The 19,980-nt window shown below is 36.3% G+C and overlaps 2 protein-coding genes across 3 annotated transcripts; one reads left to right on the plus strand and one right to left on the minus strand.

Moving 5' to 3' along the window:
• Window positions 1-231: 231 nt before the first annotated feature.
• On the plus strand, window positions 232-1,544 carry LOC132187871 (uncharacterized). The gene is made up of 6 exons (XM_059602303.1): window positions 232-352; window positions 483-721; window positions 858-1,088; window positions 1,189-1,281; window positions 1,378-1,470; window positions 1,539-1,544. Exons 1-6 carry the CDS (start codon window positions 232-234, stop codon window positions 1,542-1,544), a joined length of 783 nt encoding a protein of 260 aa, XP_059458286.1.
• A 6,037-nt stretch (window positions 1,545-7,581) lies between these two features.
• Window positions 7,582-11,348, minus strand: LOC132186622 (ethylene-responsive transcription factor RAP2-12-like). 2 transcript variants are annotated; one of them, XM_059600607.1, is made up of 3 exons: window positions 10,924-11,348; window positions 8,062-8,995; window positions 7,582-7,944 (listed from the first exon to the last, which is right to left on the minus strand). In XM_059600607.1, the coding sequence occupies exons 1-2, from the start codon at window positions 11,177-11,179 to the stop codon at window positions 8,106-8,108; spliced, it is 1,146 nt and encodes a 381-aa protein (XP_059456590.1). In that variant the 5' UTR covers window positions 11,180-11,348; the 3' UTR covers window positions 7,582-7,944; window positions 8,062-8,105. The 2 variants fall into 2 exon arrangements, with proteins under 2 accessions (XP_059456590.1, XP_059456591.1); XM_059600608.1 differs by having other exon boundaries at window positions 8,058-8,995.
• Window positions 11,349-19,980: the final 8,632 nt, after the last annotated feature.

Consider the following 19,980-nt stretch of genomic DNA (forward strand, 5'->3'; position numbering starts at 1 on the left):
CATAATTATGTCTTCAACATTGAAGATATTCCCGGCTCCTTGAGTCAAATAGACCCGGCTATGCTTGACCCATCCTGTTTGATAGGCCTTACCCAATTCAGATATTGATATGAGCCTAGTCCTCGCAACTCGGGCAAATCCCCGCGTTTGCCATCCCCGCCGCCGTCACTGACCCAGCTGGGTGTGTTGCCGCACAGCTATTTTGATCGGTCGCCACACAACAACCCACACATGGATGATAGTGATAAGCAGGCTGATGACGACATGGAGGATGAGGTAGATGACCCATTGGACCACCAACCCGCTGGACTTGTTGGGCAAGTGTTGGGTGTCAAAGAGGTTCGGACGATATGTATGTATGCTAGTCAAGGTTGAAATATATATGTATTTGTTTATGCATATTCTTCTATATATGTAGTTGTAAGCATTCACTTCCAATTAATGTTGGTACTCATTTTTGTGTGTGTTCAATATCAATGCAGATTCACAAGAAAAAATTGAAATGTTGTACATAAATGAGTTGTGCAAGTTGTGGGACATCCCCCTTGGGAAAAGGATCGTGATGGAGTATAATGGATCGTGGCAGCAAATAGGACAAAGTGGGTCAAAATTTAGACAGGTAATGGGCAAGACTGTTAGGAGCGAGGCTTTCCTCAGGATATCCGATGACTGGACAAAGGTACCCGTCAACACAAAGGACGATTTATGGAGCTCATTGATGGTATCTAAAATGTTACGATATTCTTAATTTACAATCATATGTACATAGCAACTATTTTACTGATTTTGTGAAACAATTATTTGATGCTGAAAGTATAATGTAGGGTTCATAATTTCTCAATTTCTAGCTTATGCAGACGCGGTTCTATATCCCGCCTGGCTTGGACATTGAGGCAATCAAGAAGGACACATTACATGACATGGGCGAGAAGCTGAGATGTTGGAGACATGACTTGAAAAAGAAACTTCGTATTCAGCGCGGTGAGACTCTTGCGACAGTGAAGCGGAGGATGTGCGAGTTCCTTGGAGGGTACAACAACGCAGACGTGGATATATTGTTGGAGAAGTGGTGCGATCCATCCTATCAAGTAGGTCACTAAGTTAATTTCAATTGTGTAGTTTCAGTAATTGTAAATATTATGAAGATGACTCACATATTAATAACATATATATGTTGTATACGTGTAGGACTATGCTCAGCATATGAGAGAAATACAAGCATTGAATAACACACCACACTGCACTGGCTCGAAGAGCTTGGCAAGATTATCAAATGAGGAGGTATGTTTGTCATTTACCATTTATATAAATATATATGTCATCATTAATTTAATATACATACTAACATATGTTTGTGTTGTCGGTTTTTAATTGCAGCTAATTACTGTGGGCAGGGCTCCTATACGAGCGCAGGCATACATCAAGACCCACCGAAAGAAAGATGGTAGCTACCCAAATCGGGAGGTCGAGGTGAGAGTTGTATGTTGTTTACACCCTTTATCTTTCATTTTTATTTGCGTATATTTAAACTTATTTAGGATTAACACATAAATGACAATGATTGGGTGTAATGTAACATACGAGTAAGGATGGAGGAGCTATTGGAAAACGATCCTGCAGCCATGGTAGACAGGCCCCCTGAGACTATTCAGTGGGCATCGAACGATGCATACGCCCAGGTGCACGGCTCTAAGCCTAAATATGCGGGTCGTGTTCGGGGGCTTGGTAAGAATATTCTCCCTGCACACGGCTACATCCACTCTTATTATACACCATCCCAATCACGTTCACAGAACCCCGGAAGCTCGAATGTCTCGCAAATGATTGAAAGAGCACTTGAAGCTGAAAGGGAGTAGCACAGGATACATATGGCTGCAAAGTTGGCCAAGCAAAGGGCTGAGATTATTGCAGAGGTGACCCAGCTGGTTACCGCACAGATGGCTGCACAGATTGCTGAGCAGATGGCGGCGTATGAGGCCCGAGTTCATGTGCTTGAGGGCTCGAGACATGTCAACTCCGAGCCGAAGGTGACTAATGTTAGGGCTCCACACGACGTAGAGTCCCCAGTCCGACACATTGTGAGGTCCTCAGTAGATAGCCGATCAAGTAAACCTATATTAGTTTTTGTTCCTCTTTAAGTAATACGATCGTCTTCTAAAATGACTATCATTTTAACAGTTAGTAATTTTGTTTGGTAATCACACTTTGTTCGTATGTTTTTTGAACACATGCATGCGTATAACACATTTACACCGTAATATGTGTAGATGACGTAAGGATAGACGCTGAGGACGGTGATCAAAATGAAAACCCACAACAGACCCCGACTAGACAAAAGTCTCGCTTATCAAGACAATGTACCACTAGTTTAGCAAGCCCATACGCATACATATGACTTAATAAGAAGTTATTATCGAATATTGATAAATAGCTTATATACTTAACTCAAAATACTTGAAAATTAGGAATACTAATTAATATGTGTTGTAATTGTGGAAATGCTGGATACACGTAGATCATATATATGCTTCGTAATTTCAGATCATTTTCACATTTTGAATGGATTATCATTGAAACTATGTATATACCCCCTGAGGTGTGTGTTGGCAGTGTAGATATAACGTTGAAATTGTTTATCTAACATTTATACATGTCACTAAACCTGAATACTGTTGAGTATGACCTTCGTATACTTTGACGTTGCTTATCGCTTAGGACTTGATGATTCCTGATTGATTGTTCGAGTGTTTGTTTGCTGATTGATTGTTGTTTAATCATTTGCAATGAGTGCGAAGAAGTCGACCCATCATGATGGTGTTCACTCGGTTTTTTGTTGGGGTGTTTGTACGTAATGTATTCACGAATCACTTAAATTGTATTTCTTATGTTTTGTTTATATATATATATATATATATAGTTGGATTTATTTGTTTATTAACAATGTTGATGTATAATGATGTATATATGTATGTTTTGTGGACATCATCTTGATTGATAATTCGGATACGACTTAAGAAATGATGTATGTTGATAGCTATTGATGTTGAGAAATGGATGTCTCGGATATGGATGTATGTTGAGAAATGATGTATGTTGATGTTGATAACAATAACAATTGATAGCTATTGTTATCAGGTGTACGCAAAAATAAATTTCAGAGAAATTTAAAAATTAAAAAAATTAAATCTGCATGGTTTAGTAACGTGCCAAAAGTGACACATTACTAAAGTTTAGTAACGTGCCAAAATTGACACGTTACTAAGATTTTCTTAACGTGTCAATTTTGGCACGTTACTAAAGCTTAGTAACGTGCCAAAATTGACACGTTACTAAAGTTTAGTAACGTGTCAAAATTGACATATTACTAAGATTTTCCTAACGTGTCAATCTTAACACGTTACTAAACTTTAGTAACGTGTCAAAATTGACACGTTACTAAATAGTAACGTGTTAAGATTGACATGTTACTAGTAATACCCAAATTATTAACACGCCGCACATGTTACTAAATACACGTTACTAACATTTAGTAACGTGTCAACCCTATTGACACGTTACTAAAGTGCCATTACAAATTCGTAAGTTTTTTGTAATGTCCATAGTTGGATTTGACAATTGAAAACTTTAGGAACCATGATTACATTGTGTATCAAAAGTGACCCCTCAACTCACTTAGGGATATCTTTATGCGTAGAAAGCCAAGGCGCACTTGATGAAGATAAATTTTGAGTTGGCTGGGAAAGAAGCCTGAAAAGTAAACGTTTATGTTGAAGTTCATGCATCTGCCTAAAATGGAAGGAAAGAGAGATATGAGGAAAGTAATACGTACCAAGTGTTTTTGAACAACCCTTGTGATATGAACTTCATTTTCAAGACCAATTTCTCTGTAGTCAATATTTATGTCACAATCTAGGGCAGCCTACAAGAAATAGCAGTAACTATATCAAAGAGAAAGGTAAAATAATTTGAGGTCCAGAAAGGAATGTTATTATGCAAAGCATATTCTTCTTATGACCCCATATATTCGACTAAAGAATGCTAGAGGTACTAAATATTTTACTAAGAGGTTGGTACTAAGATGATGTGGAGTTTATTCATTGGTACCCGTAACTTTTTTTTTTAATTGTTTTGATTATCTCCAATGAATAAGCTTCAAATCATCTTAGTACTCATCTTTTAGTAAAAAAATTTAGTACGCCTAATATTTCTCGTTCGACTAATATGGCGAAGAACTTTCTTTTATTTTGAAACAGTATCTGCATTTTCCTCTAATAAATAAATGATGCCTAACGAAAAATCATAAAATAAAGAGAAATGCTACACGAACTTCCTCTTTTACATTCTAAAGTGCTTACTCTCTAATGTGGCAGTTATCATGCTAGCTTTCCACTACAATGTATTTTTAGTCTCATTTACTCGCTCTCTTTCCGCAACTATTGCGTTAGAAACCTTGGAAGTATAAAAGAGGGAGTTCTTATAGTATTTCTCTAAAATAAAATCCCTGCTACGCTTGTTTGTATTCCTAAAAAGAATATCAACTCCTTCAAAAGTCCATCCTTACAAAAATGATTTAAGACATCATCTAGCTTGGCAACATGAATGATTGTTGGAGTTAATATGATTGCCAGAATGATAAAAATTAATAAAGCTTTATATATTTTGGCAAAATGAGATGCCCTACTATACAAACCTTGATTTTTAACAGAGTCATATGAAACACCCACAGCTGAGCTCTAACATCACCTAAAATATTCATCTGAATTATGTCTTTCCTTGACCCATCTTGCAATGAAGCCCCTTCAACAAGTTGGCTGACATTAACACAATGAAACAAAACTCTGGCTCTCACGCTGACATTGTTGCTGTGAGCAGGCTGAAAGAAGCCTGGAACTTGAATCTCCCCTATTGGCACACCTTCATAATACACATTAAGCCTTGAAGGACTATACCTTAGGCCAACCTTGTTAGGGTTTTGTGCATTCAGGGTCAGTGTGATAACAGATGAAACAAACAGGAATGAGCCAGAATAAACATCTATCTTGTACCAATCCAACCTGATTGTTTGGAAGGAGAAAAAGGGTTTTTCAGGCTTCAAAAGGAAGATGACAATCAATAAAGCCAGAAGTATGAAGAGAAGGAAGATGAGAAGAAAGAAGCTGCATCTCTTGAAAGAACATCCATGCCAGAGTTGTTGATAACAGAAGCAATAATCAGAATTTTGGCTTGGACCATCCATGCATGGCACATTGGCAGGTCATCATGAGGGAGTTTTGGCTGATTAATTAACTTAAACAGCAATGTGAATTAATTTCTAATTGTTTAAGTGGTAATGCTTCAACAAGAAAGAGGAATATGATGTCTTTCTTTTGGCTAGAATTGTATTATTCGTTTCTAGAGTGATTCCAAAACCCTTTGGACAGCAACTTTTGCTGGAAGCAAATGTATTTGTGGTATGAAATATGGGATCAGCCAAACATAACTTAGACTGGCATCTCTTGCTTGTTTGTTGAATCAATGTTGTAAAGAGAATAATAGTTCTCTTACGCATTCTCTCATAGCTCCTACGTCATTGCCAATTTGCCAACTTTGGTTAGTGGTAAAATAAACGCTCTTTTTTTTCCATAGCAAGGAAATTTCGTGCAATCAGATGAAGAAGTAAGTTGTAACTGATTATTTTATAATATGTGGTCATCGTTTTTTTCTTTTTATTTTTTATTTTGTTTTATGTTTTTTGTCAAGTTGTGTTCGTACATGTGAAAAAAAATGTTAAAATATTAATTTAAATGCACAGAGCCACCTGGTCCACTATATATTTACAAGCTTTGACTTGAAATCGGTTACGGTTTTCGAATTTCTATCAGGTTGGATTGGAATTTAAAATTTATTTTTTAAAAAAATAATAATAATAAGCTAATAAAAATACTTCATATATATACACATACTTTTAAAATAAAATAAAATAAAAAAAATAAAAACCTTAAGTCAATCTTCTCGTCATCATACTCATTCATAAACTAACTACTGTTGTCACTGCTACCAAAAAACTCTACAAGATGTTGTCGGCATCCCGATAATTGTACTTAAACCTTGACGACCCCTCAGCAGAGTTAGCATTCACGAACTACGCCGCTTAAACCCCCTCCTTGCTATAGAGGTTGTACATCTACCACTTCTAATGGTTGTTGTGCACATAGAGAACTTAGATCTGGCCTAGACCAATAGAGTTGGGGCTCATCAACTCCGCCGCATGAAGCCCCTCATTGCAAGGTAATAGATCTAGCTCAGCTCAACTGTAAACCGGATTCTGAGTTAACTTAGATTTTTGATCCCGAACAAAAATTCAGAGAATTCCACCTTTGGGGTTTGTGACGGCTTTCCGATTCCGACCAACCTGGGTTGGAATTCGCAAACAGCCAAAATTGAACATTCTTTCCCTACCAAAAATTGAACAATGATAAATCTGATTTCACATATATGCGCTCATTCATTGCATGTATATGTGTCAAAATTGCATCCTCGGGTTAAGTCGAGGATCGCAAAAGATGTGGAGTAGGCAGGTTCTAATTTCCATGGTAATGAGGTACTTCATAAAAACCATCATTACCGGTAGCCTTTACCCTTTTGGCCACCAAACCCACCAACATCTTGAGGTATCAAGTGTCTATCCATTTATTCCTTTATCAACGCTGAAAGCAAAGGCAGAGAGTTAGGTAAAACTCAACGTCATGCTGCTTCAAGTACTTAATGGTCCACATCGGCAATAGGTTGATTAGGTGAAGATATTTCTCACATGCACTCCATCAACAAAACCTCCCTTTTTTTTTTCTTTTTTTTCTTTTTTCTTTTTGTTTCTGGGACATCAACAAAGTTACAAAAGGTCTTCGTGCCAAATTATTAGGGTCGGAAAGCACAACATGTCGACAGCATGGGTAGACTCTATTTGGTCCCCCTCCTGGGTCAGTAGCTTTAAACTTTTTGCACAGAATACATGTGATTGGGAATTGGGTAAACCCCGAGGTCGCCACCCGTGGTGCCAACCACTGGTCTACAGGGAGGGCGTAGGGGTCCATCTTCCTAGGTATCATCAATTTGTGATCCCCAAAGATCCCTCTGTATATATTATATATATATGGCCCCACCATCTCAATTTTGGAGCTTGGGGGAAGATGGGGGAGGGAATAACACACCATTGGAGAAGATTTTCGATACCAACCCCTCAGTGTCCGCCACGTCCGACCTTCCGTTTTGCTTAGTAAATGTAGGATGACGTACAGCAGACGGCTGTAGGTATGTTAATGCTGCATGCAAAATGATGATGGCGAGGTTTGTCTCATGTGCAAGAAGATAAAATTAGTAATAAATGGGGAAGAAAGAAAATCAAGATCCAATACCAGGTTGTCTCTTTTACAAGTCTTTTTCACGGGAAAAAAAAATACTCCTTTTATAAATTTGTTCAAGTCAAGCACGAAAGAACGGTATTGTTGTTGTAGACACTAGATAAACCGAAGGTACTTTTCATGGCAGCCGAACAAACAAGAGAAAATTGGGAAGGATAGCAGGAAAGAGTTTTAAAAGACTATCTAGAGCAGAAGCAAAGAAATTGTTGTATTGCTGTGGACCATTCAAAGCAGTAGGAAATCTACAGCATATACCAATCAGAACAAATGAACAATCCAAAAATGGATGGCCTCTTGTGAAAGAACCAAGATGCAAACAAATACCAAAGTTTACATTCATCAGGTTCTAGTATTTTTATCACAGATCACACACCATCATCAGTACAAAGATTAAATCCATAATTTCAAATTCAAGGTCTTCAAGGTAAAAAGGTAACCTAAATACCTATATACTCCTCATACAACAGTAGCTACTTCAACACATCATCCATGAAAAGCCTCAACGCATGCTCAATTTGTCAATCTCCATCACATACGACAACCATTCCTGTAAGCAGTAAAAATGAGGTGTAATATTTCTTTTCAGAGGCCAGGAAAAAAAAATTAAGAGGAAACAAGAAATCAAGACAATAAAGAAGCTGACAAAAGGGTGAAACTCACTAACATGTAGCCTTATTTACATAACTAGCAAGCATGGGAAAAGTTTGCTCAGTAAACTCCCCCAACCATGGAAGGTAGGTCATCAAAGCTCCAAAGATCCATTGGGTTTCCACCATCCTGAGTTGTCTGTCCACTAAACAATGTCTCAATTGAAGCATCCCAACTTCCGTCGAGATATGGCATCTGAAAGTTCATCTGGGACTCAAAAGCAGAGAGCTCCTCAGACAGTGTATTTGCAGTGTTATTTTCAACAGGCACTGCATTCCCAGACTCAGACTTCAGTTTCTTCTTTGGGTTAGCATCCTCCAAAAACTTAGATTCATCCCCTTCTAGAGTAGCTGAAAGAACAGACGAGATTTCCGGGGTCTTAGGGCCCTGTTCTCCCCATCCAAAGTCAGAACAATCAAATGAATTACTACCCTGATCGGAATTAAAGTACATGGGGGTAGCATCAGAGGAAACAAAGGAATTGAGTCCAACATTTCCATTGACAGGGATGGAGTCCATATAGCCGTACTCATTGGTAAAAGGTTTCTCCTCCATCAAACCCATGGAATACTCCTGATCAGAGTTGTTCATGAAATTGAAATTTTGGTTCAGGTTGGGCTGGACAGAATTTAGTTTTGCCTTGGGAAGTGGCTTCTGCAGATTTACCCTAACTGAGCGCTTTGGAGAAGCACAGGGAGTCTCATCAGGGAAATTCACCTTAGCTTTCTTTCCACGAATTCTCCGTGCCTCAGCATCATAAGCTCTTGCAGCTTCTTCTGCAGTGTTAAAAGTTCCAAGCCAGACACGAACACCTTTCCTTGGATCTCTAATCTCAGCAGCCCACTTACCCCATGGGCGCTGCCGGATTCCCCGATACTGATTCTTCCTTTTTCTCTTAGCAGATTTCTCAGCTTGCCCATTGAATTCCACAGATTTTACTGCCTTAGATCCTTTCATAACAACAGAAGAAACAGATGCAAAATCCAGTCAAAATCAGAATATAAAGACAACATGGTAAAAATTAAAAAGCCAGGCAGGAACAATTCTATAATTCACTACTACAGATTGAGATAGAGTGATTCTATTTATCACCCCCCATATCCCTTCTATCCCCCAACCAAAAAACCAAACCCCATGCACCAAATGTTATGGGGGACCACACCACATAAGCATTGGCGGGGATGGGGGTGTAGCATTGCTCGATTGAGATAATAGACAGACATGCAAGGATGATCGTTCAGATTGCCCAGAGACTTCCACAGATTTAATAAGTGTACAAAAGCATGGACCAACCAAGGAAGACGTCATCAAATTGAATAAGTACAAATCAGAAAAAATCTACTCATATCATTCAGAGAGAGAAGCTCAACAGCTTTTTAACTTCACTAACAAATATAAAGCAATTCAACAAAGATAATCAAGCATTAGTAGAAAAAAAACCAACATGCAAAAGGAAAATTAACCGATCAGTGGAATTTGAATCGATATTTTCAAAACTTCCGTTTTCGTTCAATTTCCTAATCACCAATAGATCCTAAATCATTTTAAGCAGTCAGAGGCTAAGAGAAAAATAAATTGAGAGACAACCATCCATGATTCAATAGTTGATAAGTTGTGATCCAATTAGATAATAAAGCCTCAATTTCCATTTCTCCGATTTAAATAAATTATCAAAAAAGGTAAAAAGGTTTCACTCTTCTAAAAATAAAATAAACATGATTCACAGTAAGCAGCCAAAACAGGAGCAAGGGAAATTGGTAACTATTGAATAAAATTTTAGAATGCATATGAACTTGATTCATTGATTGATAATCATAAAACTATAAAGAGCATTAACTTTCTACAAAATTGAGTATTTGAGACTTGATACAAAACGTCTCATGAAATAAAAATCACCATATCCCAAAAGAAGAAAAAGAAATGACACTAAACAGAATCCAACAGATCATCTCTGATAGGATCAACAAAGCAAATAGAAGAATTCAACTCCTTTGAATAAAAGTTGTAAGGTTTTCAACTCCAAATGTTTAAATATAAAAAGATCTTATATTTTGCAACTTATTTTGGTTCTCCCTGAGTTTCTTAGCAACCAAGAGCACAATATACTTCCATATAACTAAAATCTGCAAGACTTTCGAGCGTAAAATGTAAATTATCACTGACAAAAATCGAGGTTAATTTCCACAGCCGAGACAAAATATAGCAGCTCAGAGAGTGGGGGCGGAGAGAATAATTGACAACTCAAAAGGATAAAACTTTCTGTACAGTTGAGCACTGATTCCCAATATAAAAAAATAAAAATCACATATTTGATACTCAATTGTGTTATTAAGAAAAAATACCAAAGATTTATAGATCAGAAATTCTCTATCCCACCAAGATAAAGCATCAAAATATTTATCAAAAAGGGAATTGAAAAATGGTCTGGAAAACAATATGTAAACATGAACCCTTCTACATCAATCAAAAATACCCAGAAAATATACTTCAATCACCGAATCTATAAACCTAAATCGACAAATGACACAAGCAATATACTAAAACCTATGGTTAAAATATATATATATATATATATATATATATATATATATGCTAAAAGATGACCAGCAGAATATCAAATCCAATATTCATCCAGAAAATTTTACTTCAACCACATATAATGTTAACACAAGAAAAAAAACAAAACACTAAACAAGTTCAAAATTTGATCATAAACCAAAAACTGATATCAAACAAAAATAACCAAAATAGTAACTTCCAAATAACGTATAAAACAAATCAACAACTATAAGAAAGAAATTACAAATTGAATAAAGAATTAAATCACACTTGATCAATTAAATCACAAACCAGTAAACAAGCAGTGTAAGGATGGTACCAGGGATGCGAGCAGCAGAGAAAGCGTAGGGCTTGACATCGGCCACGACGACCTCCTCCTCGTCCTCGACATCTGATACATCGTCCTTGAAATCCTGAAAATCGGCCTCGAATTCGTCGATGTTGTCGTCGACCAGAGGCTTCGAGAATCGCCTCCCGGAGATGGATTTCTTGAGATTGGGCCACAAGTAATCTGCAGTGACCCTTCCCGACCTGCTCGGCGGGATAAAGTCGGAGATTATAGCTCCTCCACACATGGTGGTGTTTCTTTCTTCCTTTGTTCTCCGAAGGGCGAAAGTGAAAAGGTTTTTGGCAAATGTGGGGAAAGGTAGGATTTGTAGGTTTTTTGGGTTTGGAGTTTTGTTTGAGAGAGAGAGAGAGAGAAAATATATTTGCGAGAGTTGAAAGGCGTAGAAGACGAACTGAGAGAGGTTTATATAACTTGGAGGGGATCCTTATATAATTTGGTAGCAAATGGGTGAGGGTAGGTGATTGGAGGGTCATTTGACGTCAATGCCCTTAGTTAGGATATTGATTCACGAAAGTAGCCTTGTTTGGGAGTTAAATTTTACAGTTGTAGCCTTGTACTGTGAAGAAGTGCGTTTGGGAAACACGTAACAATCATGCGTCAGAGAATTATTCATCAAGTATTGCTGTATTTGACTAAATTTTGCTTTTTGTTTTTGTTTTTTTCCTTAAAAAAGATTGATGAGATACGTTTATTATACGTGCATTACTGTTACCAATGGGGCTTCTAGGGATACATGCATTTGAAATTACATAATGCCAAACAACATTTTTAACTTCTCTCACAAAATTTAACCATTTAACCCAACACAAGAAATATTTAATTTAAATAAAAAATGAATAATGATAAGAATTGAACTCAAAAATTCACTCTGATATTATGTTAAATGAGGTCCAACACGTAAAATATTTAACTTAAATGATTGGTGAATTAACTGACATAGATCCTCAATGAGTAACTCAATCGATTAGGGATCACACCTCATGATGCGAAAATCACCAGTTCGAATCTCATCTCCCATATCCATCCCCTTGTGCGTACATATCAAAAAAAAAAATTGACTGAAACTGAATTCAAACTCAGAATTTCTGGTTCTGATACCCTGTTAAACCACAACTTATTCTAAAAGATCACTACTCGCATATCATATTAAATCATCATTTGTCCTAAAAGCTTAAACTAATATAAAGAGGTAAATTTAATAATTTATTCAAAGAGTTGTACAATAATTTTTTTTGGGAGCAGAAAATAAGAAAAATGCTAGGCTTTTCAATATTTTTTTCAAAATTTTAGTTATAAATTGATGTGTCACTATCTCTTTACTGTATGTATTTATTTACAAAAACAATAGATCACATGAGATGGTAAGAAACTAAAATTTAAATAAATAAATAAATCTTCAAAAACCTACCAATATTTCTCATTAAAATAATATATCAAGAACCTAGAACCAACTCGGTTTTTAATTAAAATAAATAAATAAATAATTGTATCTTCAAATAACACAGTAACACCTGGATTATGAAAAGTATTTGACTGCTCGTGCAGTAGCAATCCAAGCACTATCAGAGCCAGGATATTATATTATCTAAATTGGATGAAAAGCAGAGCCATTGCCATTGGTTATCGAATTGTTCCCAATCAAATTTTGTTGACTTTTGGGGTATTTATTTGGCAAATTAGCTATAGGGTTCATGAAAAGTTTAAAACACTTTTGAAATTTTTAATTATTTAATTGAAGGCCAAACCTAACTAATGAAATTTTTAATTATTTAATTAGGGCTGGAATTTTTTTATTTTTTATTTTTCTTAAAATGTTTCGCATGTGACCCTTGATGTTCCCCAAACACTCTTCAAAACTGGCATACCTAATTTTAGAGGACTTGTTTCATTTGATTTGACCAAAGAAAAGTGCGTTGAATCACCTAACTCCCTTTGAATTCACAAGGCCCACACAGTCAATGCCTCATTTCTTACCATTTCAAACTGCGGTTTCCCTAACTGGTTTTGCAGCAGCTCAAAACTACTAGTGTTTGGTTTTTTTTTTTTTTTAAGTTTTTTTAATAGTAATAAAAAATTATTAATGTAATATATATATATATATATATATATATATATATGTTAGAAGAAAGCCAACCTTTAGCATTAATTTACAGATTTTATTATAAATCAATGAAAACAAATCTTAATGTGCATGCTCTTATTAAAGTCTCAAAGATAAAACTTTGCTTATACAGACACATTCTAGTGATGCAAATGTTAAGAGTACCAAAATCAGTAGTTTGGTCTGAAGTAGAACTTCCATCAGAATGATTATTAGGAAATGAAAACATTCCAACAAAAACAAAAAATACAGCATTTGACTTTTGTGGGAGAAAAGTGAGAAAAGTAATTTTAAAAGTTTTTTTTTTTTTTTGAAATAAGTGAAAATAAGGGAAGAAAAAAGGGAAAATGATTGCGAAACATAGAACGCTGTCATCTTATTAGGACTCACAATTTTTTAGACAACGCGTTAACTCGACACAAACCCAATATAAAATTAAAGGGTTAGGGTTGAGGAGTCTGACCCGTTTAATTAAATGGGTCGAGATAAAGTTAACTTGTATAGCCTTGACACGACCCAAACCTAATACACGACATAATAGCTGACAATTTTTTACATAACAGGCGAACTCAACACAAACTCAATACAAAATTAGAAGATTAGGGTTGAGGGGTTTGACCCAGGAGCTGACCCATGCTTGGGGTTGGGGGGACGAATGTCGCCCCAAAATTTTACAAATTTTCATAAATGTCCTTCAAATATATTAATATTATAAATTTGTCCCCCCAAAATATTATGTGTCCCTTTTTAATTCTTTTTTGCCCCCCCACCCCCGGAAAAAAATAATTGCTTGTGTCCCCTTTTAAATTTTTTAATTTATTATCATTATTATTATTATTTTAATTTTGCCCCCTCTTTCAACATAAAAACACCTAAAATAACCAATTCATTTAGTTTTCCTTTATATTGTAATTCACTTCTAATCAAAAACTTAATTTGGGTTTGGGCTCTCATTGAATATGTGAAAGAAAAAGTTAAATGGTTTTTGGTTCTTTGAGTGGCTTCTAACCTCAATCAGTTTTTTGAGTAGTTATTTTGAGTCATTTAGGTTTACAATGTTTGTTTGAACATCACAAGTTAAATGGTTTAATAATTTTATAATTGCAAAATTGTTTGGGGCTCCGGGTGATTGTTGCTATTTGGGGCTCCGGGTAATTATTAGGAAAAAAAGTTCACACTCAAAGATACATTTTTCTTAAACCCTATAGATTGTGTTTAGTCTATTTTGCTGTACTTTTTTTTTTAAAACTATTAATTTATTAGTTGTTTATACTATTGTGTATTTGCGATAACATAAGATTAAACGTAAGACTTCTATGCTTTATTTTATATAAACACGCACAAACATATATAAAAGGATTATATGTATCTATATGATTTTGTATTTATATAAGTCGGTCCATCTCCACAGCAAATAAAAAAAAAATGTTATCCCCCCACACTTCAAATCTTATTTTCGCCCCTAATTTGACCCGTTTATTTAAATTGATCGAGTTATAGTTAACCCTTTTAATCTTATACATATATCTTTTTACAATTTGAATTCGACACGAATTTCCATTTCACCTCATGGGAACTAATTTTACATGGGAATGAAAATAAATTTTTAATTAGAAATGCACAGAAAATACACGTCGGGTACAAAGCAAAGTAAGAGTTGTGGACTCTATTTTTGCACGCTTGGGCACAAAAGTCTTCCCTCTGCATAATAATTAACCTTCAGGAAATGCTGGTTCTGAATTGCTGACGAAAGCAAAGATGTGTCAAATGGACCACATTTCAAACATTTAGCAAAGCATTCAACGTGCACGTAGAACTGGGAAAAGTCTTTGATGCAGTTAATCTTGCAAAGCCGACAAGAAAGCGCCGCAGGTAACGACAATTTACTAAAGGGTTCGGTAAGGATATAAATGACGACTTAAGCAGTAACAATAGCAATGACACAACTAATGACAACATTTTCATAAACAAAGCCATGTATTAGAGAGATTATGATGCAGGGATAATGATTTCAATGTGAACATTTTTTACTGAGGCAGTAAACTCATTTCGAACTAAATAGTTTTTTAATCATTTCTAAACAAGTTATAAGGACACAATAAGGGTTCGTTTGGTTTGCAGAATAGACCTCTAAAATAAATTGGCTATTCCTATGTAATACATTTTTTTATTTAGTAAGGGCATATTCCTAGAAATAGTTATACCCGTGGGAATCATTAATCCCATACACACAAGAATAACTATTCCTTTAAAAAAATTAGAGGAATAACTATTCTTGAAGGAATTGACAACATTTTACAAAAAAAAAAAAAAAAAAAACTAATTTTTTTCAAAATGTTTATTTTAACCCTAAAATTTGTTTTTTTTTTTAAAAAAAAATTAAAAAAAAAAAAGATGAAGAAGAAGAGGAAAACCTAGAATTTAAGGCGTGGCCAGCGACCACATTGGGTCGCCGAGCACCCACTGGCAAGACCTGGGGGTGGTCGCACCACCTTCGGGTGGACCCCCCAGTGGTTGCGCCACCATTGGCGCACCTCGGGGGTCCACCCCAGGGTGATCCAGGGGTGATGCGACCACCCCCAGGTTCTGCTAGGGGTGGCCAACCACACCAATGGGGTTGTCGGCCACCCATGCAATTCTAGGTTTTCCCTTTTTTTTTTTAAAGAATTGTGGGGTTTTTGATAATTTTGGTTTAACTCCAATTACAATACATATATTGTTACCAAACTAAGAAATATGAATAATTATTTCATTCCACTTTCCTCTATTCCTTGTAATAGCTATTCATTTTCCTAACTAAATATTCAACCCACGAACCAAATGAGTCATAAGGTTTCTAATATATTCCTAGCCCAAAATAATATATCTGTGTATAATAAAATATACGTCTAATAAGAATGAAACGCCAACTCAAGCTTAAACTAAGATTAAGGACAATAATATAACTAGAAGCTCAAAACTATCAACTAAGCTAACTATGAAAAACATTTAAACAACATAACAACTAAGGGCCCATTTGGTTTGCGGACTAGATCACTAGAATGGAATAGCTATTCATATGAAAGAATTATTCTCTTGTTTGGTAGGGTCTATTCCTGGGAATAGTTATTCCCGTGGGAATGACTAATTCCATCTACATAGGAATAGTTGTTCCTCTAAAAAATGAGATGAATAGTTATTCCTTAAGGAATTGAATAGATTTTTCAGAAACACTCATATTATATTTTTATTTTATTTTAAACTTAAAAACAAAAAACAAAAAACAAAAAACAAAAAATAAAAAATGAAAATAAAGTGGGTGGTCGCACCACCCCCAGACGCCTCGAAGCATCTGGGGGTGGTCGCCAGATTGGTAACCATTCTCTTTTATTCCCAGTAATAACGATTCCATTTTCTAATGGAATACGCATTTTGCGAACCAAACTAACCCTAACTAAGAAACAAGCTAGGCTTAGAAGATTACCTCCTTAAACCAAAACCACCAAGAAATCTGTCATTCTCCTTCAAGAACTCACACAACTCACAAAATCACTCAAACAGAGGTTTTAGAGGGCAACAAGGGCGGAATGAGACTTAAGGGTTGAGTGGAGAGGGGTATTTATAGAGCTAGAAAAGCTGTGTGCGCTATTGTGATAGTTCAGCATGTCACCAAACATTTGATACATATAGGCAAACGTTCGGGTACGGTGCACAGCTTTTGTCGAGCGTTCGGTCAATATCCAATGGTCTAAAAACTGTTCAACGAATGTTCAAGTGGTACCCCATCGAAAGTTCGGTGTACTTTTGGACTTACGCCTGCAAATCTTGTATATACCTTACTGACAGACTGTTAGCAACCGTTTGGTACTTCAGTGAATGTTTGGTCCAAGTGCAATGTTCAATAAACGATCATAACTTTTGTTACGAGTCTCGGAATTGTACGTGTGACCCCATTTTGGAAGCTGTTTCGGAGACGAACGTCGTGGTATTTATTTAAATATTTTTGAGTGCCTTCTTGGGATTCAAAAATCTATGATTTCCCTCTTACGATGGTGTTTCCAATGCTTTCTCGTCCTTTAGGAATTATTCCTTAACCTTCATACTGTAATTAATCACATACCCATTGTTATCATGTATAAGCTAATTCTTTAGTACTACAGGCATCGAACATTCGGTACCTCTGTTGAATGTTCGGTGCAACAGTAAATTCTTAAAAAGTCCAAGGTCTTACACTTTACCAAATAAGAACCAACCCTAGCATCATAATTAGAGTGTACTTAACCCTAATTTATTTTTGGGGTATAGGCAAGTCAATTGCTCTTCTAGCAATAGGGCAAATAAGATTATGTGACATCACCTCCCACTCTTGGGTAGTGAACCGCACAATACGTAGGTGAGAAAAGACATGTTTGCTTAAAGTGATAATACCGTGTGGCTACTCCCTTTTGGTCTTACTTTCTAATAATGGATTGAAATGGTAATTTAGACTTGATAGTGAGCATTAATGGACTAAAATACCAGAGAGAGAGAGAGACAGATTAATCAAACTTAAGATAATGAGTAGCTAGATGCTCTGTTACGCCCACCTCTACCATCAATTTTCCCTAAGATGCATCACTGTGCCTATAACATATCAGTTGTTTCTTAGGCCTTCAACATTGGAACACTAGCTAGGTCGCGAGCTTCTAGTAATAGCATTTAGCTGGATTGTACTCTTCCAGTAGTATAGAAACTAATAATAAAATATCGTAGATTGTACGACTTTACTAGTAGCGTGGGTCATATGAGATCAAATTCGGTCGTACCTGTAACACCCCCAAAATTGGCATTGACCATTCTAGTAGGGTTACTGGCAATTCCTCTAATTAAGTTAACTGGTAACTAATTAAATGGATCGTCCGTCTAGCATACTCAGAGTAAATGTAGCAGAAGGTGAAATTGAAAAATCTAATATATCTAAAATAAATCACAAGGCATGCATGAACTATCATTAATCACAGACTGTGAGTTACTAATCGAAATACAGTTATTCTAATCAAACCTACCAAAGTTTTCAGGCTTCTTTCCTTTAAAAATCCTCTTAAAATAGATAACCTAACAAGCCACAAATACTATGTAAGCCTAAGAGTAAATAAATCCCACAATTGAGTCTAAAATGAGCTCCGGTTTATATGCAATATTTGTTTTGGTGAGCAATTGGGACATTGCATCTACTATTATACTATAGAAGTATAATTTTGGTTTCAAAGATGTGTAGGTGTTATCCCAGCGATAATCGCCTTAAGTTTTAATGCAGAAAACTAATGCTTTGTTAGGTTATAACCCTCGTTTATGGTCTACCCAAGATATTATCAATTTTCAGCAAGTCTGGTGCTATCCTGAGGGACCTGTAATATAATACCAGTGCCCGGTTATTATACGTTGCCGTCCATAACACTAGCAGCCCGACTAAGTTCGACCTCGGGTGGCCCACACTACTAATGATATACGTCATGTAGTGACCCGCCAATCAAACATGATTGCACTGATCACAAAACAACCATTAGATCCAATGTCCATATAACACACATATTTGACCATAGAATCATGTATATAGTAAGCCTAGGGCCATTATATCGAACGTACCAATGTACCATGACATATAATGCATCTTATTAATCAGATATTAGGGCATTTACTAAGTTGCATAAAAAGTAATTATGTTCATGACATAGGCATGTTCAGTCAACTAACATATCACACGTTTTTAAGGAAAGCAATCGTAAATATTTACTTATCTTGTACACTCGCTTGATTCCCTCGACATTTCAGACTCCTACTATAACGAAACATAGTTTATCGTTATGCGCAACACTTGGGCACCTATTTTAAACACATAAGGTGTAGTGACCCAAATAATTAATTAGGCTTAGGACAGCTTAATTAGGGGATTCATTGGACTTTGGGTCACTAGGAACATCTGGAAGGGCATTTTGGGTATTTCAAAAGTTTAGAGCTATAGTAGACGAACGCTCGTGTAGGGACCATACAAGAGCGCTCGCCTGGCAGCCATACACGAGCGATCGTGTAGGGACCAGGGCGAGCGCTCTTTGACTATTTTAGACTGCTGGTTTTTACCCGCGCATGCCACCTACAATTCTGACCCCTTTGAGCTACAATGCACGAGCGCTCAACACTATAGTACATGAGCACTCACACCTTTCCAAAAAATTTTCATTTTGCCCTCAGCCTGTTTCTCCTATAAATACCCCATTCCCCATACGAGTTTTTCAACCTTCGAACCCTTGGGGAGATTCTTTTGGTCTGCTTTGTAAGTGTTGTGAGGTTTTGTGTGTGTGCTTCTTAAAGGAGCTTGCATGTTGAGGTAACCTCTGCCCCTTTCCATTTGAGATTCGTTAAGTTGTTAGCTTGGTTTTTGCTTAGTTGTTTTTAGGTAGTTGTAAGCTTTAATTTTGTTTAGCATTTCCTCTTGCTTAGGTTTAATCTTGCTATTTAGAAACGTTGTTTTGCTTAGAATAGTGTTAGAAAGCCTTTGCGTCGCATAAGAGACTGTTAGAAGGCTCGGGAAGCATTTGGACCAAATGAGGTTTCACCTGAACCTCACTGGCCAAACGCTCGTCCCTAGGATCGAGTGCTTGACCAAGGTCGTTCAGGAAAAGGCCCTTTTGGCCGTGCACCCAACAACCTTTGTTTTCGTGTTTGAGGTTCGTGTTAGTTGGACTTAGGACTAATAGAGGATTTTTCACAGATTTGGAGAGCCCGGGACTTTTTGGAGGATTATTCAGAGAATCTTTACGACCCAGGTGAGTTTTAACTCACATAATGCTTGCCATTTATTTTCCTGCATTGCACGACTATTTTTGTGTACCAAAACATGCATATTTACAACTCTCACAGAATATTCATTACTGCACATGAACTCTAACTTTTTGTCAAAAATATGCTGC

Source organism: Corylus avellana, chromosome ca7 (assembly GCF_901000735.1).
Source record: "Corylus avellana chromosome ca7, CavTom2PMs-1.0".
Classification (NCBI taxonomy): domain Eukaryota; kingdom Viridiplantae; phylum Streptophyta; class Magnoliopsida; order Fagales; family Betulaceae; genus Corylus; species Corylus avellana.